The 25,775-nt window shown below is 37.8% G+C and overlaps 1 protein-coding gene across 3 annotated transcripts in view; it reads left to right on the top strand.

Moving 5' to 3' along the window:
- Nucleotides 1-25,775, top strand: part of LOC134356860 (ERC protein 2) — an 878,083-nt gene that overhangs the window by 521,724 nt on the left and 330,584 nt on the right. For 2 of the 3 annotated variants that reach the window (XM_063068069.1, XM_063068070.1), the window contains 2 exons: nucleotides 9,902-10,033; nucleotides 24,085-24,245. In XM_063068069.1, coding sequence (XP_062924139.1) covers nucleotides 9,902-10,033; nucleotides 24,085-24,245 — 293 coding nt within the window. The remainder of the gene's footprint in view (nucleotides 1-9,901; nucleotides 10,034-24,084; nucleotides 24,246-25,775) is intronic. The other variant, XM_063068071.1, reaches the window with a different exon arrangement.

Genomic DNA, 25,775 nt, shown 5'->3' on the forward strand with positions numbered 1-25,775 from the left:
TATGCAACCCTTCATATACTGCATATATTGTTCCACAGTTTAGATATTGTTACATACATAAAAACATTTTTAAATAATTTAAAAGCTAGAGGTGGCTACATTTGACTGAAATGAATCATTGTAATGTAATGGGAAAGTTGTTCCTTGTAAGCTAAAATATTTAAAAAATTTAGTTATGAGTTGTGGATGACATGGGAATTGCCAACATCAATTCCTCATTTCTTATTTCCCTTGAGCAGTAGATCCAGTCTTGGAAATTAAAATTCTGTCAAGATGCCATTGGTTAGGAAGCTCCAGGAGCTTGGTTAAGAAATTATGTATGACAGATATTTTTATTTTAAGTCTCAGATAACATTATACTACAATTAGCTTTCCTATTGTTTGATTAGTCTGACAAGGCATTAATTGGCTTTGAGAGGCTGAGATGGTTGTAATAAATGTTTAAAATATTATAATACTGATCAGAATCTGATTTAAAGATGGCAAGAGACAGAGATAATGACATACCCCATTAATGTAGCTGCTTGTATTGTTTCGTTGTCCAGAGGAAATAGGTTTGGCTAGAAACTGAAGGAGATTAAGTCAAGCATGTTAACTCCATACCAGCTGAGGTAAGTAGTTCGGTACATCCAAGGTTGGAATGGTGTTACTTTGTGGAGGAACGCAGTGGGTTAATGTCAGGACTGAGAATGGAACTTAGGAGGGTGAGATCAAGAGCTGCTACAAGCAGTCAGAGGTGAGAAACCAGTAAGTGTAGCGATTGGAGGAGGGACGGAATCTCAGGCAGAATGACTGGGATCAGTTGCAGAAGGTTTTATGGTGAGAGTTGATAAGGGTAAAGGTGAGGTGGATCACAGATTCATTTGTTCATTGGTTTGATGATTGCCAACTGGGTGCAGCTGGCAGATTGGTAAGTATGCAGGGTGAAGAGGGATTTGAATTGGTGGACAGTAAGTGATGGTTGTGAGCCATTCAGGGGCTGAGCAGAGAAAGTGAATTTATTTGGTGAGAGCTTCTTGAAGCTGGTTGATAGAACTGGACATCACAGTTTGGCACTTGGTAAAGCAGGTCACCTTTAAGTAATGCTAAAGTTTATCATACATTTTATTATATGTACATTATATACATTATCATACATAAAGTTTGACGACTCTGTTTATGCATGGATTAGCTGCAGATTATTTGGGCTATATTAATGTGGATTAGATGCCAGTAATGATGTTCAGTTTACCCTCAAGAAAGAGACAATATTGTAATTGAAAGATTCAGTAAAAGGGAAATTAAATTCTCGTACAAGTCACCATGAATAAAGAAGAGTTACTCAATGCCTTAGCAGCCCTAAAGGGAATACATTCCCAGGGCAGGGTAAAATTTATCCCTGAATGAAATGCGAGGCAAGACCAAGAGAAAGAATTGCCAGAAGTCTGAAATGATTTTTACTTCTTTGCTGTCCTTGGGAAATACAAGTAACTGAAGGATAGCATATTTAGTCCTCCTTTTCAAGAAGGGCAGCTGGATACAACTTGATAATTACCAACTTGTGAGTCTAATGTCAGTAAGTTATTGGAAAGTATTCTGGAGGGAGCAGTATGATCAACTGAAAAGAGAGATGTCTAATCAATGCTAGTCATCATGCCTTTGTCAAGGGCAGATCTTGTCTCACCAATCTGATGTAAGTTTTTTAAAAGAGGTACCAAAGTTTATTGATGAGGACAGTGCTTTATATGGACTTCATTGAGGCCTTTGACAAGGCCCCAACATTGGAGACTGGTCCAAAACATAGGATAAATTGGTAAAAAGAATCCGAAATAGGCTTGGCATTCAGATAAAGAGGGTAATGGTAGAATTTGCTTTTGTGATTGGATACCTATGACTAGTGGCATTCCCCAAGGATCAGTACTGGGTCCCTTGGTTGTAATATTTGAATGACTTAATATGTGGATGGAGGAGGCATGATCAGTAAGTTTGCACATGGTACAGAGATTGGTGAAATTGTTAACCATGTGGAGGGTGGTCTTCAACTAATGAGTGATATTGCTGTGTTCGTGCAATGGGCTGAGAAATGGCAGGTCAAGTTTAATCCAGGTCAGTCTAAGGAGATGCATTTTGGGAGTACTAATGAGACTAGAACATATAGAAAAATATGGTAGGTTCATAACGGACTATTGAGAAAGAGCAGGACCTTGGTATTCAAGTAAAAAAGTGGCAATCCCACCAGATAAAGTGTTAAGAAGAATATGGGGCACTATTATTCAGTGGGCTTCAAATATAAGAGTGGAAAGGCTACGCATCAACTTCATAAAACATTGGTGAGACCTCAAATGGAGCTCGTGGAGTATGTTGTTCTGATCGCCCTACGACAGGAAAGATGTAATGGTTCTGGAAGAGGGTGCAGAGGGGGTTCATAAGATATTACTGAGGATGGACCATTTCAATTAAGGCGCATAAAATTATGAGGGCTAGTGATAGGATATACATGCAAGAATCTTAACCCTATATCAGAAGCAGATAAAACCTAAGGACATTTTGGTATTGCTGCAAATCCAATCGCTAACCACATATGATTCTGAAATATGATCCTAAATGCATAGAATGGGCTACAATAATAAAATAAGAAATGGGGAGGAGTTGACATGTATGTCCCTTAAACCTGCTTCATCATTCAGTTAAGAAAAACAAAACGGATTGGGCAACCATTTTGCAGAGCACCTCCACCTTGTCTGTAATTACCATCTTAAGCTTCTGACCGCATGTTATCTTAACTCGCCTTCCTTCTCCCATACTCCCCTGTCTGTTCTTGACCTTCTCCAAACTGGAAAAACAAAATCTCATTTTCTACTTTGGGTAGCATACAACCCAATGGTATCAATACTGAACTTTCCAGTTTCACGTAGCCACACTCTGTTTTCTGCCTGTACATACTAACCTAGTTTTATTCTCTCTTTGTTCATCCCTCATATCTATTCCCCCAAATGATTCCACCTCTCCCATCTGGTTCAACCCATTGTAAGCTAGCCTCTGTTCTACTCCCCTCCTCCACCTGTTCATCATCCCTTCCCCATCTGGTTGCATTGATCATGTACCAGCCTCGACCCCAAATCAACTTTCTCCTGCCATTTACTCGCAATCTTTTTACTTTCCTCCCAATGCAGGATCTCAAGCCGAAACATTAGCTCACATATTTTGCCTCCACAATGCTCCGAGACCTCCTGAGTTCTTTCAACATTCTCTTTTCCTTTTGACCATTTTATGTTAGTTAGTCACTCCTTATCCATGTCTGTATGTTACTTCCAAACATAGGACTCTAATCTTATGCAGCAGCATTTTTAAGCCAACTTAATGAATGAGTTGACTGCTTGATTACTTTTATGATTTTCTAAATGTTAAAATATTGCTTCTCTTATATTGGATTGAAGCGTTTTCCCTGTGATAGAAGTTGGGCCATCTGGCCTATAGTTTTCTGTCTATCTCTTTCTTGAATAGTGACATTACAATTGTGCTTTTCCAATCTTGTGGAACCACTTTCAAATCCAGGGAATCTTGAATCATTATAACCAATGCATTTTTCATGCCTGTAATCACTTCCTTTAAGAGCCTAGGATTCAGGCATCCGACACAGGTGACTTTCCCCCAAAATAATTGTGATTCACTTCTTGATTCACTAGGCTCTTGATTTTGACCTATTAGAGTCTTCTGGTTCCTTAAGGTTGTCGTAGCTGGGGGTGGGGAGGGGTTAGTAGGGATAAGCTCCTACCCACTATTAAATGCTTCTAATTGCATGTGTCTTAAAGAGCCTCTGACAACTAAGTTCAACTCCTGGCCTTCATATGTGATTTAACTATTAAACCTGATAGAACCATTTCTACTGACAGGAGAAACAGCAAAGGTGGGTACTGGCGCTTTGTGCAGCTGGGGCTTGTTGACCATTGTTAGCAGCTCACCTAAGAGAAGGAAACGCTGATCTCAAACTTCCAGCTATACCCACTCATGGCAAAGGCTTCAGGAGTAAACCCTAGGGTAAAATCCAGAGCTGGAATCCCTAATGCAGACCTACATTGAGTTCAACGCTGACTGGCAATTCCTGTGACACCACTGGTGCCAAACTGTGTTGGTCTCTGCCGTTCCTTTGGATTCATCAGCTGCTTGGAGAGGGGAACCTGCTACATAGGCAACAGGTTGCTCTCCATATCATACTGCCCTGGCTGCATACCGACTCGAGTATCATGTAGATAGTTGGGATGTAATAACTATGGTCAACCCTGGTCAACCCCAACTAATGGAGTGCCTCGAAGTGCCTTCTACTCTGAGGATTGATCCAAAATCATTTTACTATCTTTGCCATTTCTCGGTTACCCATTATTAATTCTCCAGTCTCATTCTGCAAAGGATCAATGTTTATTTTTATCTGATTTCTTTTTGTTTGCCTGTTGAAGCTCTCACTATTTATGTTTATATTATTTGGTAGTTTACTCTCAAATTCTGCCTTCGCCCTCTTTACCATGATATAATTATTGTTGTTGCTCCTCTCCACGCCTTGTGCCATCTCGGGCGGTAACCTTGCTGTTTCTTTAGCAGTTTTCTGTTTTTTTCTGAGGCCAAGTTGCTAGCTGAACACTCAACCCAGCACAAATGGAAAGCATGCAAGGAGCCAGCCGGATTCGAACCCAGGACCACTTACCTCGAAGTCCGGTGCTGATGCCACACTCCACCAGCTGTGTTATAATTATTATTTGTTGGTTTTTCAAAGTTTGTTAACCCTCTGGTCTACCACTATTCTTTGCAATATTGTATGCCTTTTATTCCTCAATCATCCTTGATTCTTGTCCATACTCACTGGAATACATCTTTGCTAAGATTTATGAGCAATCTCTATAAATGTCAGCTACTGCTGATCTACAGTTTTACCCATTAATCTATGTTCTTAGTTTGTCTCAGGCAACTCTGTCCTCCAATCATTGTAATTGGCATTATTTAAGTTGAGGACACTGGCTTCATGATATTTTTTGCCACGCTATCATCATAATAATTTTCTCGGAGATCATTTGCTATGAAATAATTAATTAATTGTGATCTGAAGTAGCCTGCTCTTCAATTGATGCTCTAACATATTGCTCAAGAAACCATTCTGAATACACTTTGTATTCATTCTCAAGACCACCCTTACTAATTTAATTTGTCCAATCTACATAATAACTAAAATTTCCCATCATTATTGCGGAGCCTTTCTTACAAGCCCTCATTATTTTTACTATGCTCTACCCTACAATGTATTCCTCTTTGTCTGGTCACCAATCTACAGAAAAGATATCAATTAGATTGAAAGAGTAAGGAGAAAATTTATAAAGATGTTGCTGGGGCTTGAGGACCTGAGTTATAGGGAAAGTTTGAATAGGTTAGGTCTTCATTCATGGGTGTGTTGGAGTATGAGGGGAGATTTGATAGAAGTATACAAAATTATGAGAGTATAGATAGGATAAATGCAAGCAGGATTTTCCCTCTGAGATTGGGTGAAACTAGAATTACAGGACATAGGCTGAGGGTGAAAAATGAAATATTTAAGGGGCACCTGGGGATGCACTTTTTCACTCAATGAGATGTGCCAGTGTAGAAAAAGCTGTCATTGGAAGTGGAGATGCAACATTTAAGAGAAGTTTGGATCTGTACATGAGTGGAGGGGTATGGAGCAGGTGGAACATGGCACAGTAACAGTTCACACAGACTAGATGGGCCAAAAGGCCTGTGTTAAAGCTGCCGTGCTCTATGACACTATAATTCTGTATAATACAAGGGTATTTTGCGGTGTTTTGAATTTGCAGTGGAAACCTAGTGGTAGTTACAGATGAGGGATACATAGCCATGCTGTGTTAGAAGAACTAGTGTTAACAGCATTTAGCATTACCTGCTCTTATCACCATGAATACATCATAGACGTTGTGACTGACCATTATTATACCCCCTGAAACAAATATGAGTACAAATTTGGTTAGTGAAATGAACCTAAAGAGACAAAAGAAAATGATGACATCAATGCAGGAGGTTAAGGTGTTGGGCAAACTAGAGAGTGGAATTACTGCTGCAGTCATTGGCTATTTGTTTACGGTGAACAAGTTGATGGTGAGGTTTCCTTGAGAAGGAAATGAATTTTTAGATACCTATAGCATCAAGTGCTTCAACCATTGCTAAAGTAGCGTAACGAGTTTGTGACAGAACATGAATGAAAATGTTGAGCTAATGAATTAAAAGCATGTAGAGAACAAAATGTAGTGAATCCAATTGAAGTTTAATTGTCATGAATACTCATGAATGCAGCCAAACAAAACAGTGGTACAGAACACAGTACCAACAGTCTCATACAGCATAAAGCACACGCAAGATAGCAAGCAGAAATGGTATCATAATCACACAACAGAAGAGTCCAAAACTCGCACCTCGAACACTGGGGTAGGGGTGTGGAGGGTAGCAACAACTCTAGCCTGCCGTCCAAGGTGAAATGCACCAGCCCGATGCCCCTTTCCTCCCTCACCCCCCCCCCCACACCCGGGCGACACTGCAGCTTGAGGCCCAGTCCTGGTGCATACAAGACAACAAGCACATATAGAATACCAGTAAGGCACAAATACGCAGAATATACATGTATATAGTCCAGATCCCCTCAGCCCATTAAAACCTTCAGTGGACGACAATAGAGCCAATGAAATAGTTGTCATAAGAAAGCCAGGAGCTTGAGTGAAGGTTTTTAAAAAGCCACAGTTAATCAAGTGTCCTTTAATCTGTGCAAAGGATGGTTTGAGAACTTTAATGAAAGATTTTTTCTTTATAATGTGAAACTGACTGACAAGTCTATATCTGCAGATCATGATACAGCACAAATGTATCTGCCTTATTTTGCTCTCCTGCTTTTTAAAATTTCCTAGCTCTGTCTACAGGACCTCATTTCTCTATTATTGCTACTGGTGTGGACCATGTCCTATGCCGAGGGACCTCACCCTGCAAGGTGCTTCATAGCTATTTAAGGGCATTCCTGAATCTAATGGAACTTGTGAAGTAAATGTCTGGTCCCCTTGGTTTGCCTGGTAATCACCGATTCGCTCTCTGCTCACACATTCTTAAATTGCGATAGGAACACCACTCTGAATATGCTGTGCACAAAATCCTCAGCTGCGCAGGTCCACAACAGTGAATCCAGCCTTTGTTCCAGGTTGATAACCTGAAGTTTGTTTACTTAGCCATTTGCTTACTAATTTAATTTTTGGCATAACATTGTGGGCCTGTTCCTGTGCTGTATATGTTCTATATGATCAACCTGCCACAGCTTGAGACACTGCATTTGTATCAGTGAATGTATCCACTACTTCTTAAATACTATAACATTTCACTCAGCCAAGGTGCTCTGAAGTTCTTTATCTTTAGAGTTTAGAATTTATAAATTTGAAATTAAACAGTAGAAAAGATTCTCCAGCTATTCACTAATCAGCTTACCTGCTTTCCACCAACATCACTTTTGAACTCTGGCGTGAAGTATTCAAGTGGCTCCTCTTCCTAAACCCTCCAGGCCTCTGGTCCATGCTTTTTTAAAAAATTCAATACAATAAAAGTTGTTTCTGTTTGTTTTCAGACATGTCAGTGAAATATTTCTAATGCTATTCACGATTTAGATATTTGGTGTACAGGAACTTAATACCTTGAAGGTATGACTGAGGAGCGGGAAACAAAGAGATAGACTTATCAACCTTACTTAAAGTCCGCTGCAAAGGAAATTAACTGCTGACATCAATGCTTCCCAAAAAGATCTAAGAAAAATTTCTCATTTTCTGACATTAGCTGGTGACAAACATAAGGTCGGTGTAATCTCTAATACCCTGTGGTCATGATGTTGATATATTGGCAAGGCATTTTCACAAAAATCTACAAGGCAGCTTAGGTGTCTCTTCCCAGACTATTGACAAATGTTAACATCTTTGCCTTTTTGCTATCACAAAGCCAGGTTAATGGCTTTAATCAAGATGAATGTATGATGCAATATCTCCATGGGTTAGAATGGGTTCCGCTATAGTTGTCACTATGGATGTTGATTTTGCTTTGGGCATAAATAACTTCACTTTAGATATTTTTGACACTGAAGGGAATTTTGGAAAACATTGGAAAGGACCTTGGCAATTAGAGGAAATAGGTGAATAATTGAAAAATACAATACTGCTGCAAAATCTGATTTTGAGAGGGTAAAATAAAATGTAATTGTCCATTCAGAAAGTCACTAAATGATGTAGATGAATGGATGCTGAGAAATTCAAATATGTAATTCCATTAAAAAGCCTGCAATACAGGGGTTCCCAACCTTTTTTATGCCATGGACCAACACCATTAAGCAAGGGGTCTGTGGACCCCATGTTGGAAACCCCTGTTGTAATAGATGAAACCATCTAAAGATTAATATTATTTTGTGTCTTGAAAGTACAGGTCTAAGAGTGTGAGGTGGTGATTAGGTTCCTGTGTCCATTTTGGAGATCCCATCTGAGAAAATACACTGTGTATGTTAACTAAGAGTAAAGAATACACAGTAGTTTATTATCCACCAGAAGATAAATTTGACAGAGATTCTTAAATCATAATTGGTTTCATGAAGTGAATAAATACTAGTTCTGTTTAGGAATTTATTGAAGAGAGGCCATCAATTCAAAGTCATCATTGTCAGATTCCACAATGGCATTAATAAAGGAATTTAGAAAGTCAAGGAAGATGGATAAAAGCAGACCAAGTTTGTTTGAGATTTTCTAATCAGGAATTGGTTTAAATACGATGGTCAAAATATTTTATTCTGCACTATGTACTTTTTGCAGATGAGCAATGAAGGGTAAAACATTTTTATGTTTGTTTTTTCAAAGGAAGTTTATAGATCAATGATAATTTCTTTAACTACCAAATTTAAATATACATTTTGTCCAATGGTTTGAGTGGTCTATTCTATAAAAGTCAAATCATTAATTTTCCAATAACTTATTTACCATATTCAGAATTTACTTTGAAAGATTAACATGCATACAGTATTTCTGTTTGATAAAATAGCCCAGATTTACTTAGAAACTATTTCTGCTGCATCTTCTTAGGAATTACAATTCTTGCAAATGCTTGGTATATATCTTTGCTTCTTTGTTCTGTTCCTGGCTGCACTTAATCTCTTTCAAGGGTAATCTCTCCAAACATTATTTTTTCACCAATATGTTACAAAATTCTGAAAATAGCACCATTGTCAAGTTCCACATATGGATTTAAAATTGCCCCTTCAGTACTGAGGTGGGTAGCACATTCGCTGTTGATTTTAGTGAATCAAATTGCTACCATGCTGTCAAATTCAATTTGTATGTTGGATAACCAGCACACAGTGTCCCTGTGTGACCAGTCAGTTCCAACAACAGCTAATGTATCTTTTATTTGTTTTTGTTTTGTTTTCACTTAGAGTTGTGAAAAGAACCATTTTCAGAAATTAGAAGCCACAGATCCATACCATTTCATGACTTGATTAACTTTCATCTTGTGTGTACAATTTTTCAGTGTCTAGCCTATATAGCAACAGTTCCAGATCTTTGGACTGAATTGGCTCTCTTTTAACCTTTCTAATTGCAGGTTTACTTTTCGACTCATCTTACATCTATAGTCGAATGGCAAAAAGTTGAACATTGCAGGGCAGGACCATTGATTAGTGTTCTGTTTCTTTTATTCAAAGTGCATTTTTGGTAGTTATAATGACTCATGTATATTTCACCTCTATTTTTTTTTTATCATTTTGGGTGTGATTTCTGTCTTAATTTTATTCTCCTATGATGGTTATACCCGGAAACGTGTTGGGAGAAATATTAACAGTATCCATTGAAATAATATTCCTAGTTTTCCTGCTTTTTCTCAGGAATCAGTGCAAAAGAAAGACGAAAGAATTGAGGAATTGGAAGAAGCCCTGCGTGAGAGCGTACAGATAAATGCGGAAAGAGAGGTGGTTCTCGCCCGGGAAGAGGCTTCTAGATCTTCTGCAGAGAAACAGGTCTGCATGAGAGAACTTGCCTTTACTCTTTCTTCTCAATGGCATAATGTCAGGGGACTTTAAATGGATTTCAAAATTTTAGCCGCACTCCTTCTCATTGTGTTTGTGTGTGTTTTTTTAATACCTTCATTAATTTTGACAATCTGTAGCTTCTTTCATTTCTGAGGAAGGATTCAACAGTTGAAACACAAATTATCTGGACAAATGTTGCCCAGTTGTTTAGCTTTTGTCCTTTGCAAGCAAAATGTTAAAGAACTAGCTTGTTTTGTTGAATACTCAGAATAACCTTCAGCTAATTTTACTCAACTTGTATTGTAAATTTTAATGACTTCTTATGGATTAAACTGAAGATAAACAGAAGTGGCACTTTATTAAACATGAAAGCATTCTGTGAGTGAGTGATGAAATATGAGCCCCTCTCATTCAGAAAGATTTGCCAATCTCTTTGTAATGCAACTTGTAATGTTTTCTTAAGCCATGCAGTTTTAATTTGTAATGGTAAAAGCAGCAATAAATGTGCAGAGCTAAATTTCCTTTCAATAAGAATCATTTATTTATATTTTCCTGAGTCGTCATTCTTAATTTTGTTCCAAAGTCATGTCAACTTGCTAGATAAGAGTTAGAGGCTGCAAATTGGCTTATAATGTTTGGTTGGGAACAATCTGTCATAAAGATTGACAAATCTTCTTGAATGAGAGTAAACATATTTCACTGGTCAAACACACAATCTTTTCTCGGGCTGATAAGTGTCACTTCTATTTATCTTTCATTGAACCCTCCATTGAATGATTTAATTTGATTGCCAATTAAAATGGGCTGTTGGTCCTTCAGTCAGACAACTGTTGCATTTTAAAGTTGCAAAACAAAACAAACTTCATATTCTTCCGTGCTAATCATGGAAATAGTATTCATTGTTTCTGTAGATCCTCCTTTGTTATATCCTGAGCTTAGGATAACAGAAATGTAGTCTGCATTTTCCACCACTTCACTGTCATCCATCATAAATCCAGTGATTGTTCCCTGACAGAAGCCTAATACTGAAAGTTCTTTCATGTCCTGTACTTTTCATTCTCTGTACCTTTCAGTCAGGCTTCACAAGTATGGAGCCAATAGATACAGAATTAAATAATTTTATGGAGAATGCTCAAAAGTTGTAACTATTATTACTTATTTCTCTAATTCTTCTTCCAGTCCTCATTTTTGTGGTATTTCAAAGTGTGTAAGTTATGTTTAAGATCATTAGTTAAATTTTAACTGTTTGAGTACCATGATCAAAATGTACTTTTATGTTCTGGAATGAAATGTTTCAGTTACACAAATAATTGAAATATAACTTCCTTATTAAGTACTATACATATAGTAACAGTTTCTAGACCGCTAGAATGGTAACTTAATTGATAAATATTGTAAATCCATTTCACTTTTGCTTTATTACATTAAAGCTGTGTACTCAAAAGGTTAAATTAGCAATTACTGTAATGAATTTCATATGTAGAGTTCTACAGTATACAGTTGAGATGAATCAAAAAACTTCCTGCTGAAGAATGCAAATAATTTTTTGAAGCAATGTTAATTGTACCTTGTTATACTACTTAAGTGGTACATACCAACCATAGAATCTCTTATCACTGTCTTTAACTTATTTCCCTATAGTTCTGCTTTTATTTGGCATCTACTGTTATTCTTGTAAATGCAACTGCATGATTATTCTATGTAATCATGCATTCTTGCCCCTGATCCTATCTATTTACAATTTCCCTTTTTTCCGCCACTTGATTTTAAATTTCTTTGTGATTTCCAGGTGTATCTTCTATCTGACTCTTAAATTTCCTTCTATTTACCTTCTTTTACAGAGAAGCAAATTTTTGATCCCTTTATTATCTGTAGTGACTACGAAACAAACAAACTAACTAACTAACTTGATTTCTTCCAGATATCTTAACCTCTTTGTCTATTTCATCCTGATTTCATTCTGTTGACATGCAAATGTTCAATATAAACTTCAACTAATATTGTTGGATTAATTGGAGTTATTCACTAGTCTTTCTTACCATCTGCTCATTATGCAGTTCAACAAAAGAGGTATGCTGTCCTCACAAATGTTGCATTTGGTAATTGTGAACACTTTACAACTTAGGAGATTCATATTAATATTTTCATTTGGCTTTTTGAACAGATTTTTGTCAAAATATAACATAACAAAAATCTGCAAATGCTTATCATGTTAAATGGCATCTACGGAAACTGAGTGTGTGCGTCAGTGTGTATGAGAGAATGAGAAAGAAAGAATATAAAATGAGAGAGAAAATAAAATCTGAGACAAAAACAGAATCAGAAGGAGAAAATAGAATGAGAGCGAAAAATAAGATTAGAGAGTGAGCGAGAAAATAGAATGAGAGAAAGTGAGAAAGAAAATAGAATGAGAGAGAAAATAAAATGGGAGGGGGGAGTGAGAATGAGAGGAAAGGGAGAGGGGAGGGGTGAGAATGAGGGAAAGGGTGGGAGGCAGAGAGAGAATGAGAACAATAGAAGTTGAGAATGTGGGAGGGAGGGAAAGGAACGTGGGTGCCAACGAGAGGGAGGGAGAGAGCATGTGATTATTTTCAGTTTAGTAACCATTTATCAAAAAAACTAACATGTTTTCTTGGTTAAGGAGATCTATTTATTAGGAATGCTTGTTCCAGTATGACATTTTGTGATATACCTGCTTGCAAGATAAGCTAAACTTTTGCATGTAATTTAAATTGGTTTGGATTTGTGCAAGGTTGATACTTGTGAGAAGGGAAGTTCTTTTCTAATGAGCTGTATTAAATGAGTTTGGAGAGAAAGTAGAAGATGACGGACATTACATCATCCAGCCCAAAACCTTTAGCTTGTGAACTACATTTCCAAATCAGGGTTTAAAATTCCACCAATGCCAGTGAGGTCCTATTTGGCCAGTGGATGAGAGGTAAATTTCACCTGACCTTTGACCCTGGAGGTTCCGCTTAATAGCCATGATGATATCCCCATGCAGGTCTACCATTATGATCTGATTTACACTCAAATGTGATCCAAAGCAGGTGCAAATTGTATTTCACCCAAGTCTACAGTGAATTTGGTCTGTGGTGTGGATCCCTAGAGCCTGTGGTTTAAAGCTTTGGATGTCTGGAATGGAGTAGCAGGCTGATAAAAATCCTGATTTATTTGTACCTATCACCACGCCTCTGATACCTGGTCTTCAGTTTCTGAAAGGGGTTACACGAGGTAAACTGCGTAGCTTAACAAGAGTGAGTGAACAATGTTGGTGTCTTCAATTTTTTTTTAAATGCTAGCAACTGTGTTGAATGCATCTTTCATACTCCACATCTATATCAGATCTCATGGGATAGCTATTGGCTCATTGCTTTCAGAGACATTACTGCCTTATGCTAAGGAGCTACCATTGGGATGGGTGCAAACTGACATCTCTATTCCGCATGCAATGGTTTCACGTGCAATGTATCTTCAGGGTATTTATACCCTGTTCTTTTCTGACGAGAAAAAACATAAACCGTTTTGTTGTTAACTCTGACACCCTGAATCTTCGTTCTCAAGAAATGGCAATGCAACTTCTTTTGAATGAAACCAATTGGCCTCAGATCAACTCAAGGTCATTTGTACTCAATATTAGGAACTGAAATGTAAGGGAATGCTCTCTCTATTATCTCCTGTTGTTTCCTGTTCCTTTTTGATGATTAAATATGATTGCGAGTTTTGTATCCACTGCATGCCAATACTCAAAACTGTCGTTCAGATCATTAGATTTTTTATTTATGTCTATTAAGATGAGCAGATGTTGTAGTACTGAACCATGGGGAGCACAGTTTTTTACATTTGCTCAGTCTGGAAAAAACATTCACTGATTTTTCACTCCTTTAACCAGTTTCTTATCCATCCAAAGTCCTTTGTATTTCTATTATGAATTTTCAGTCAGTTCCAGCAACAACTTGCAATTTTCAGGTCTTCCACCATATTGAAACATCTGAAAGAACTTGGCAAACATTTGACACCAAGTCACAGAAGAACTGGGTTAAATGACCAAACGCTTAGTCAAAGAGTAAAGTTTTAAGGAGAAGGTAGATGTCGGAGGTTTTAAGGAGAAATTTACAGAACTGAAGGACACAGAAAGCATAGCAGTCAGTGATGGAGTGATTGAGATGAAGGAAGTGCGAGTCAAAACCTAAGGAGCTCAGATCCAGAGGTGCTGTAGGGCTAAGTTTAAAAGTAACTAGTACCAGAGTGGGAGCCATTGCAAGATGTGATAGGTAAATGAGATTTGGAGCAAGTTAAGATACAAGCGGCAGCAGTTTTAGCTGATTGCATATTCATATGTACTAGACAACATGTGGGGAACCGGAATAATTTTGGTATGGTCAAGGACAGAAACAGTAAAGGTACCAGTGAAGTATGGGTGAAAACTTTGTTCTACCCAGTACAAAGTTGTAAGCAGTCTGGTTCAGCTGCAGGCTTTATCTCAGGCTGAAAATAGTGGGCATGGATCTGTATTGATGATATACAAGACCATAAGATATAGGAGCAGAATTAGGCCATTTGGCCCATTGAATCTGCTCCACCATTTCATTACGGCTGATTCAATTTTTCTCTCTGCCCCAATCTCTTGCCTTCTGCCCGTATCCCTTCATGCTCTAACCAATCAACAATCTATCAATCTGTCCCTTAAATATACTTAAAGACTTGGCCTCCACAGATGCCTGTGGCAAAGAATTCCACAGATTCACCACTCTCTGGCTAAAGAAGTTCATCCATATCTCCTTTCTAAAAGGACGTCCCTCTAATCTGAGGCTGCGTCCTTTGGTCTTAGTCTCTTCCACCATAGGAAATATTCTCTCCACATCCACTCTATCAAGGCCTTTCACCATTCAATAGGTTTCAATGAGGTTACCCCTCATTCTTCTCAGTTCCAATGAATACAGGCCCAAAGCCATCAAACGCTCTTCATATAACAAGACATTCAATCTTGGAATCGTTTTTGTGAACCTACTTTGAATCCTCTCCAGTTGCAGCACATCCTTCCTTAGATAAGGGACCTAAAACTGCTCACAATACACCAAATGAGGCCTCACCAGCACTTTATAAATTCTCATCATTACATCCTTGTTTTATATTTTACTCCCCTTGAAATGAATGCTAACATCGCATTTGCCTTCCTCACCACTGACTCAATCTGCAAATTAACCTTCAGGGAATCCTGCACAAGAACTCCCAAATCCCTTTGCACCTCAGTTTTTTATATCTTCTCTCCATTTAGAAAATAGTCAACCCCTTCATTTCTTCTTCCAAAGTGCATGACCATACACATTCTGACACTGTATTCCATCTTCCTCTTCATTGCTCATTCTCCTAATCTGTCTAAGTCCTTTTGTAGCGTCTCTGTTTCCTCAAAGTTACCTGCCCCAACACCTATCCATGTTGGAATCTTTCCAGTAATACTATGCGCTCATAGCTTGTTAAGCAGCTTCATGTGTGGCACCTTGTTAAAGACCTTCTGAAAATCCAAGTACACAACATCAACCCATTCTCCTTTGTCTATCCCGCTTGATATTTCAGATTTATCAGGCAAGATTTCCCCTTGAGGAAACCAAGCTGACTATGGCTTATTTTATAATGTGCCTCCAAGCACCCCGGGACCTCATCCTTAATAATCAATTCCAACATCTTCCCAACCATTGAGGTCATACTGACTGGCCTCTAGTTTCCTTTCTTCTGCCTCTCTCCCTCCTTAAAGAGTGGAATAACATTTGCAATTTTCCCATCTTTTGGAACCATTCCAGAATCTGATGATTCTTGAAAGATCATTACTAACGCCTCAACAATCTCTTCAGCTACCTCTTTCTGAGCCCTGAGGTGTACACAATCTGGTCCAGGTGACTTATCTACCTTCAAAGATGGTTGTTTCAGTCTCTATTCATCCAATGAAGGATGTCAGACAAGAAAAAAATGATAGGTCAGAGACAGGAGGGTGAGGCAGAGATGTAGCAATGAGATGATGCCCAGTATTATTGGTATACATCTTTAATTTCTTACGTTTGTAAATGATATTGAATGCAAAAGCATATAGACAGTAACTTAAAAAGGGACCGAGATGGATCCTTGGAATGATTACAGTGGTAATAATGCAGGAATAGGAAGAAAAGATTTGGAATTGTGGTGGGATCTGGGAATTTAATTGAGTTAATAATTTGGAACAAATTCTAGTCTTAGTAAATCTGACCATGAGAAGTACTGGACTGTGCTTAGGGCAGTGCAATAGTGCGCTGCGGACAAAGTTCTCAAAACTGAGGATCACTCGTGAACTTGGGTGTTGTTTTGCATAGCGTAGACACAGTCTCCCTATGACCATAGGGGTTTGTTCCCATATGCAAGAATGTGCCAGTTATTAGAATAATCACAGTAAATTGTCTCTCATATTGTAAATGGTCCCTCCCCCTCTGACTTCTCCTATCATTTTGGATCTCCCCCTCCCCTTCCCACTTTCAAATCTCTTACTAGCTCTTCTTTCAGTTAGTCCTAACGAAGGGTCTCGGCCCGAAACGTCGACTGTACCTCTTCCTAGAGATGCTGCCTGGCCTGCTGTGTTCACCAGCAAATTTGAGTGTTGCTTCAATTTCCAGCATCTGCAGAATTCCTCGTGTATGCTTTTAAAGACTTTGCATGGGAAAGAGTATCAAGAGGAGATAATGATTTGCAAGGAACTAGTTGTTGTTTTATTTTGAGCTAGGAAAAGGATGGTGACAGCAAATTTTAAATTCAGTAAACAGTAATACCTGAGGAAAATCAAACATTTGCAATATCATCAGTATTGGAATCAACTGGAGAAGTAGCTTTCATAGAAGACTGGTTTCACACAATATTAATTTGGAGAATGAAAGATACTATGAAATCTACAGATGTGCATTATTTCAGGACTAGGGGAAGGGAACATAGTTACAATCTTTGACTGCTACCTTTTGTTAATACTAATTTTGAGCGTATTTGTTGATAGCAAAGCTTTGGGAAACCTGAGGAAATGAAAGTTCGTCCTCTCAATTTTCTGCCATTTGTCCAAGTGAAGTAGTTCAACTGTTGGAATTGTAAAGGTCTGTATAATATAATGCAATTACCTTTACACTGTTTTCCAGCATTTCCAGCAAGTCACCCAGCATTTATAACTACTGGGATTTCTGAGTAGATGACATGTTTGCTTACTGTACTAAATTATCACACGTTTTATTTAGACAATGTATTTAGGCCTTTCCTTTGCCTCCAATCTGATTATGATGGTCGATTGTAAAAGTTACCAGTGTCAGAGTTGATGAAAAATCAGGCTATTCTCTGTGTGTTATTAAAGCCACTGCTAAAATCTGTTTTTTCCCATTTTTTTTGCTGAACAGCTGCCTACAAATAATTGTTTAAAAGTAGCCATTTTTGTTTCTATCGGTTAAGTGAATATTTAACTTGAGGGAACGCATTATTGGATTGTTATGTTTTAATTACTTTACTTTAATTAAATCATATTCATAGCTATTACATTTTAAAAATGAATATTCCATTAATTTTGTAGCAAAGACCCATTTTGTAGCAAAGACCCATTATAAGAGGAAAATTAATCCTAATATAGATTTCTCGTTCTGGAGATAACTGAATAATTAGTGGAAAACCTAATCTAAATGCTGAAAGGTTCTACCCTGCATTACTTGATAATTGGATGTTTTGAATTACTGTGAAGTTTCTAGTTTGACATCTACAGTATGTCATGGGAAGGGAGTCAGGGCATGAGGGGTAACGAGCTCGGAATTTACCAGAATATAGTAATCTCACACACAGGTGTTGATTCATCATTTTGCCTAGGGCAAGAGCTCAGACATGCAGCTGTGCTGTGCATTCTGGCAGCATGACACAATCACAAGCAAAGAGTATTTCCTATTGCTGTATTTTTTTATGTGCGGCAGGATCCAGGTGTCTTTCATTTAATAAAAAAGTGGCAGCTCTAAAGGCACCAAACTCACTCTTAACATAAAGTTTATACCTTGCAGCTGCAGTGTTGCTATTTAATAAAGGAATGTTTTGATCAATTGTTATTTTTCTTAATTTGTCTTTGTGTTACCTGATTAGTTTTGGATCTCTCACAGAAGAGCTTAAAACTGTCAATGGCATTCAATTTGAAAGATTTTCTGCAGCTCAGCACTGGTGCATCCCTTACTTAAGTCTGCACTTAGTGTTGCTGACATTGTACAGAGTTATCAGATTGACAATACTGTTAATTGCATGATGCACAGTCCAGCTCCTCACTCGGGCACTCACATACTCACATTCCTTTGTTTTAAAGAAGGATGTTCAACTTAGTCGCTTCACACACGTCTGATACTGACTCCACTTATACAACAAAAATATATCTTCATTTGACAATTTTACAATTCTGATAGCCTCATACATAAACTAAAATTTTCAGGGAAAGAAATGGAAATCTGTTGCTACTCTCAACTGATAAGCAAAGAGGCAGGATGGAGCCAAGTTATCATATGCAAATAGCCATTTGTCTACTTTATTAATAATTCTCATGAAGTATTTCCGTACAATATTAAAGTCCATGTCAGAATAAAATCTGAAGAATTTGTTACTACGTGATCTTATCCAGGAAATTCTATATAGTGGGGACTGAGTTGATCATTCCAGTCACAGTCTTATATAAACAGATGTGCATCACAGAACAGCTTCAGATAATCTCTTTTATTGCCAGGGTTAAAAATGCCATGCAAATGGGTGTTTATAATCAGTAAACTTGCAATAAAAGCTTGTAAATTCTTGGACTGGTAGTGCAGTAGAAAAATAAAAGTACACACAAAGAACCTGGGTTTCCTATTGCATAATTGAAACGTTCAAAACCCTGCTTAAAATATATGTGTATTTTGTTGTTAATTTATCAGACTTTTAAGGTTGAGTTATTTAAAGTTATTTATTTTGTTCGTTTGGTTTCATTGAACTGAATGCACTTGCCAGTAGAAGTACCTCCAGAGCACAAATCTGCTGTCATTCCTCAGCATTGTTTGAGTCTGATTCTGCAATAGAAATAGGAATAGAAATGTTAACATGCAGTTTATATTGAGGTTTTGATTTTTTTTTTAATTTCGGCCTTTTTTGCTTTACTGTATCTGACTTGGGATGCTTTTGATACTGTGTTCAGTCATAAGTATGAAAATTTGCCATTTCCAAGAGAATGTCCTTGGTGTGGTTTATTCTCTCTTGCCCCGAATATTTTTGCATAATGTTTAAATATATTTTGATTTAAACTTAATGGAGAGAGCTTGATTTTATTTTTATCTAACATTTTGTTCAACTCTTCTTTCCCTGCTCTAAATCTGCAAGCTATGGCTGACATTCCACTTGAGGTGACATAAAATGTCTTCCCTTCGCCAGCTCCACCTAGTGGCAGAGCATTTAGCATTTGCGTATTTGGTATAATCAAATATTTGCCCTCTACATATTTTTGAAAAGTTTGTTTCCAGACCTACTTCTCTGATTGTTATACTATCACCACTTCCATCAGACTTTGCATGTGTTGGAATATTAGCATTGTTAAACATTCCACATAAAATGCTAATGGAGTTTCTTCTTTATTGTACGACTTCCAGGAATTTCATACTCAGGCTACGTCCACACTATGCCGGATAATTTTGAAAACAAAGCTTTTTCTCTTCGTTTTGACTCTCTGTCCACGCTAAAACGGCGATTTCATCCCCCGAAAACGGAAATTTTCAGAAATTGTCTCCAGAGTGAATAAATCTGAAAACGCCTAATATCCATTGCAGTGTGTACGGGGTAACTGGAGCTTTTTAAAACTGTTGTCATGACATGCCGGAACAGATGGCGGCAGCCCGGCATTTCATTGTTTTCTTCTTATTATTATTATTATTATTACTACTTTATTGTCGCCAAACAATTGATACCAGAGCGTACAATCATCACAGTGATATTTGAATCTGCACTTCACAGAACCCAACAATTTCAGAACAGACGGCAACAAGACTGAAGCCAGAAGAGTTAGAAATGTACTCACCAAATACTTTGACCCATAGCTTACTGAATAAATAAGTATACTCACTTTGCCCTGTTTTCTGTCCTTGCTTGAAAGAAGGTGGTTTACCTATTTATGCAAGTACTTCTCTGACAATAGATGTGTAACAGCCTAATGTAACATTGTATGGAAATACTGATGTAGTTTTATACATTTAACAAGATGCTTTATTAATGCAACAGAGTTAGTCAGTTTTTCAATGTTCGTCGTCAGCCGCGTCATACTGTCCGTGAACTCCCTGTCGGTTGCCTCCATACACTTCAGTATTTGTTTTTTTTTAGTTTTAAATCCTCCTGCACGAGAGCCAAGAGCAATTCCTTTTAAATTTTTCTACTCTGTAACTGGACAAACACGCACTGACAGTATACCATTTCCTCTTCGCTTGTTTTCTGTGTGTCCTGCACGTGCCCAGTAGAGGAGATTCAGCCAAATATCTGTGTTAGTGTGGACAGAGATATTTTGAAAAATGCTTAGTGTGTACGCCTGTCGTTTTTACTCGAAACCGGCGTTTTCAAAATTATCCGGCGTAGTGTAGACGTGGCCTCAAAGTCTTAACTGCTTATATCCTTTATAGATGGCAGTTGAATCTTAAGAGCCCTTCTACCTAAAAAAAACTCCAAATAAAAACTTGGGTAATAAATTCTGCTCAATATTACATCACAAAAGATACTGTAAGTGGGTTAATTTGTTAAAAAGCATATTTGGTTTTGTATTGCAAAACACTTGTTGGGAACACAAAGTGGAAGAAGTTCATTCTTACATTTTGGAACTGCATATCCCCACCACACCCTCCACTACACCCTACCTGTGTATAGAAAGCAAAGATCTTCTAAAAAGGGAATTATGGTGGGAATACAGCAATCGTATTCTGCATAAAACATTTTGATCAGTAAATCTTTTGAGAACCCAATCATTGAGCTGACACGCAGGTTGACTAAATGCACAATCTTAGTTCATAGTCATAGTCATACTTTATTAATCCCGGGGGAAACTGGTTTTCGTTACAGTTGCTCCATAAATAATAAATAGTAATAGAACCACAAATAGTTAAATAGTAATATGTAAATTATGCCAGTAAATTATGAAATAAGTCCAGGACCAGCCTATTGGCTCAGGGTGTCTGACCCTCCAAGGGAGGAGATGTAAAATTTGATGGCCATAGGCAGGAATGACTTCCTACGACACTCAGTGCTGCATCTCTGTGGAATGAGTCTCTGGCTGAATGTACTCCTGTGCCCACCCAGTACATTATGTAGTGGATGGGAGACATTGACCAAGATGGCATGCAACTTGGACAGCATCCTCTTTTCAGACACCACCGTGAGAGAGTCCAGTTCCATCCCCACAACATCACTGGCCTTACGAATGAGTTTGTTGATTCTGTTGGTGTCGGTCACCCTCAGCCTGCTGCCGCAGCACACAACAGCAAACATGATAGCACTGGCCACTACAGACTCGTAGAACATCCTCAGCATCGTCCAACAGATGTTAAAGGACCTCAGTCTCCTCAGGAAATAGAGACGGCTCTGACCCTTCTTGTAGACAGCCTCAGTGTTCTTTGACCAGTCCACTTTATTGTCAATTCATATCCCCAGGTATTTGTAATCCTCCACCATGTCCACACTGACCCTCTGGGTGGAAACAGGGGTCACCGGTACCTTAGCTCTCCTCGGGTCCAGCACCAGCTCCTTAGTTGACCCGAATACTATTTTTGCACTAAATATGCAGAAAGATGTGTTTTCCAAGCAGCTGATTCTCTGATTAACAAGTGAAAAATAATGTGATTTTTTCCTCTTCTTGTCATAGAACAATGTGGTTAGTATCCTATTTAAGACCAACAAACACAAAATACAACAGGAAACACATCTCAAGAATTATCATTTTTCTCTCGCAAACACGAGGAATTTTTGTCTGATGGCTTTGCAGTATTTTGTGCTTTCATGCATTAAGGGTTTGGATGAAATCTGCATATTGCTCTTAACATAGTGATTTATAATTGTGGTTTTATTTCTCACTGGCTACAGCTAGGTTTGCATGATTTAAATACAATGCAAAAAAATTTATAGAAAACAGTAGATTTGTTGAACCAAGCTGATTTATAGATTTCACTTTTCTATTTATTGGTTATATTGTGATTTCAACAATTAACAAGTTTCATCTGTTTATTTTAAGAAGAATACTAAGATCTAATTAAAGAATAAAATCAAGCCACTTTTCACAGAGTTTAAGTATCCCATCTGAGATCACCCATCCTTGATAACAACCAGGTGGCTCTACATATTCCAGACAGCCTGTTAACCGCTGTTATGATCAAAGCATAGGCTTTCCAGAGATCAGGGGAATCTCTCTCCTATCCAATTGATAGCTGAGTTAATATGATGTAAAAAGGTACATAAAACGCAATCGTACCCAGACTCCTATTTTCCTTGATACTGTTGGGCTAGCCATTCAACCAGACATTATGCAACTTCTTAAGAAACTAAAACTGCTTCCTCTATGTCTTATCAGATGTGTTTTTTTTATGTTGGAGGATAAAATATTCTCCATTAATTTGCTGATTAATATAGATTTTTCACAAGTTCAGCAACACTGTTTTATTGTGTAAGCTTGCATAGTCCTAATTCCAATGAATAGAAAATAGGTACATACTGTATATAAAATGTAGATAGTGCATACTAGAAGCAAATTGAAATCAGATTGATTCAGCAAAATATCCTGCATAGTAATTATCATTTCAAATTTCTTTACTCTGAAGATCCATATAGATATTGCATTAAGAATTTATTTATTTTCAAGGGGTTACCACTAGTGATAATGTTGCTCAGAAATTGTTTTAAAACAGTAACTTAAAACTCTCTATTAGTTATCAATGGAGGACTTCATCCAGTGTACACTGCCTTATTCTTTTGATTGATTGTAAATGAACAAAATCAGCACATATAAAGGAGGTCCTTCTTAGAATGCTTTTGACAATTGCATCTTCCAAATTTTCATTTTCATTGTAACACTCAAGATGATTGTTGATACCTTCAAATTCTTCGTAGCGCCTAACTTGTTGAAGTAACAAAATCATTTCATTTTCACTCCCTGCCATTTCTGGCATCTCTGAGCCTGAATTTCAGCTTGAAACCACGGTGAGCAAACCAATTCCAAGATGTCTTACTGCTTATTTCTTACCAACTATCAGTGACAAAAACACTGCTTTTTGAACGCAAACAAATGCAACTGATGCCATTTAAAAACTGTTCAGTCTAAGTATGGTGAAGTGTTTAATGGCCACACAAGTGCACACAACTGATATTAGTAAGAAACTGTTCGGCAACCGTTTCCTGTCCCAATTACGCAGCATGGTGTCTGAAATAATCAAAGGGAATCCTGGCTATTTTCTCGATTAGCTTTTGTTCTTTAACAGTTGTCCCAAATAAGCAGCTGCCTCTATTAACCAGTGGCCAATTAGCTGTAATCCACTGTATTATATAAATAAAAGGGTCAGCTTGGCCTTTTTACTCCAAACAATGGTACTTGGAGCCTGAAAGGATACTATAAACTGTGCACAGGTATACCAATACATGTGAATTCATGTAATACTCCTTATAGAATGGTTCATCTTCCGACCAACAGTCAGTAACAAGGAACAGGAAGAAGGTACACCAATGCCTGCTGCTATTGTATCTTTCCTAAATCATCATCATAGCACTCTAGATGTTTTTGTTATCCTCTTCCTAACTAAAATTGAAATGCAGAAAATTTTAAATAGAATGAAGAGACCCTTTTTAAAAAGTAAAAGCTTCCCTTTCTCACACAGAAGTTGAGACAAGCTCCATTGTTATTAAACACCGTCAAAACATTCAGATCAACAAGCGTCAAGGCATTAATGCTTTTGATGTTGATGAGAAAACTGATTTTGGTGTGTGATTTGAAAGATTATTTGATGGCTTACTGTGCTTCTGCTTAACAGTTAGAAGAGCTAATGGCAACTTTGGAGAAGACCAAGCAGGAACTAGATTCCACTAAGGTCAGGCTGACCTCAACTCAGCAGTCTCTGGCCGAGCGGGAGGCACACCTTGCCAATCTGAGAATAGAGCGGAGAAAGCAGCTGGAAGAAGTGCTAGAGATGAAGTAAGTACTTGCTGGAAATTTATTACAATATTTTATAGATCTTGCGTGAAAAATGTTTTACAATTTTAAGTGTGAAACTGAGAAATTGTTACTAAGCATGAAGAAATATTATTTTGCTGATAACAACTAATAGTAATACCACTAGGAACTCACTGAAAGTCTTAACCTATGAGTCTGTTCAGCTGGCCTTGGCACTTTTCTGTTTTACACTTGCATCTTTTTTCTAATTTCTCTCCTATCTTTATTCCCTTTTGAACATTACGTTATGCATGATATTTGCATCAAGCTCCCTTGATATTGTATACATGAGATTCACTTCCCAACAGACTGCTGACTTCCACAAGCTTTCTTCCCAACCCCCGATTTAATTGGTGCTATAAACTGTTTCCTCCTCTTTAAATCTGGCATCGTCACCCCTCTCTTTTTTAAAAAAAATCTGTTGACCTCTTTATCCTTGCAAACTAATCCCATTCCAAACTCCTAACACACCCCACTCCCACGAATCTTGGACCTTCCTTTTCTCTGCAAATCCTTACATGTGCTGTTATCTCCTAAATCTCAGGCTGTTGCAGGATTACAAAAGAGGGACACACAGCAGTAAGCCATTTGTTTCAAGTTGATCATTCTAGCATTTTCCACTCCATGTTGTTTGAAGCCTCTACTCAGGATCCTCCTCTGTCTTTCCAGCTCCTTTATCTTACTGGGTAGGTTGCTCCATTTTATATCATGCAACAATTGGATGATCAACTGTGTGGTGGTTTTACTGCCCCTCCCCTTTCCTTAATATTTGGCAATCCAGATACTTGCCTTTGGTCCTTTTTTGCATCTGTTAATTGCTCCTAAGAGATAGCAGTTAAATGCACATTTCCTCTTCTTCACATACACAAATGACGTACCACTACTACATCTCACTACCACTTCACTCGACCCTCCTGTTGATTATGTTTCATGTTACCTATCCTTTGTATGGTTCTACTTAGTCCCCTGTCCAATCTTTCTTTATGTTCTACTCCCAGTATTCTGCACAGATCACTGCTTCTGATGTTAATGTGGCCAAATCCTAGTTAGGCAGACCTAAGCATTGGAAAGCCTTGAAATCATTGTATTTTTTTCATCTGCGCCTCTACTGCTTCTGCACTTGGCCAACATTCTACCCACCATAAGTCTCATCTAATCAAGACACACATCCTGTTCACCCATCAATGCGGTGCTCACCAAATTACTTTGGCTCTTGATACAACAATGACTTAGTTTTAATATTCTCATCGTTGTTTTAAAGTCCTTCATGGCCTTGTCTGTTGCTGTCTCTGCACTTTCCACCAGTGCTACAACTCCCTGTTTAACTGAGCTTTACAAACATCCCATCACTGGCATTGTTTAAGCTCCTGGGTCATAAACATATCTTTTTAAAACTACCTTTTAAACCTACCCATTTGACAAGCTTTTGTATACAGTTTCCTTATTTAGTTCAGTGAAAAATTTTGTTCCAGAGATTCCTTTTAAGTACCTTAGGACATTAGTTGCTGAAGG

This window comes from Mobula hypostoma, chromosome 15, assembly GCF_963921235.1.
Source record: "Mobula hypostoma chromosome 15, sMobHyp1.1, whole genome shotgun sequence".
NCBI lineage: Eukaryota > Metazoa > Chordata > Chondrichthyes > Myliobatiformes > Myliobatidae > Mobula > Mobula hypostoma.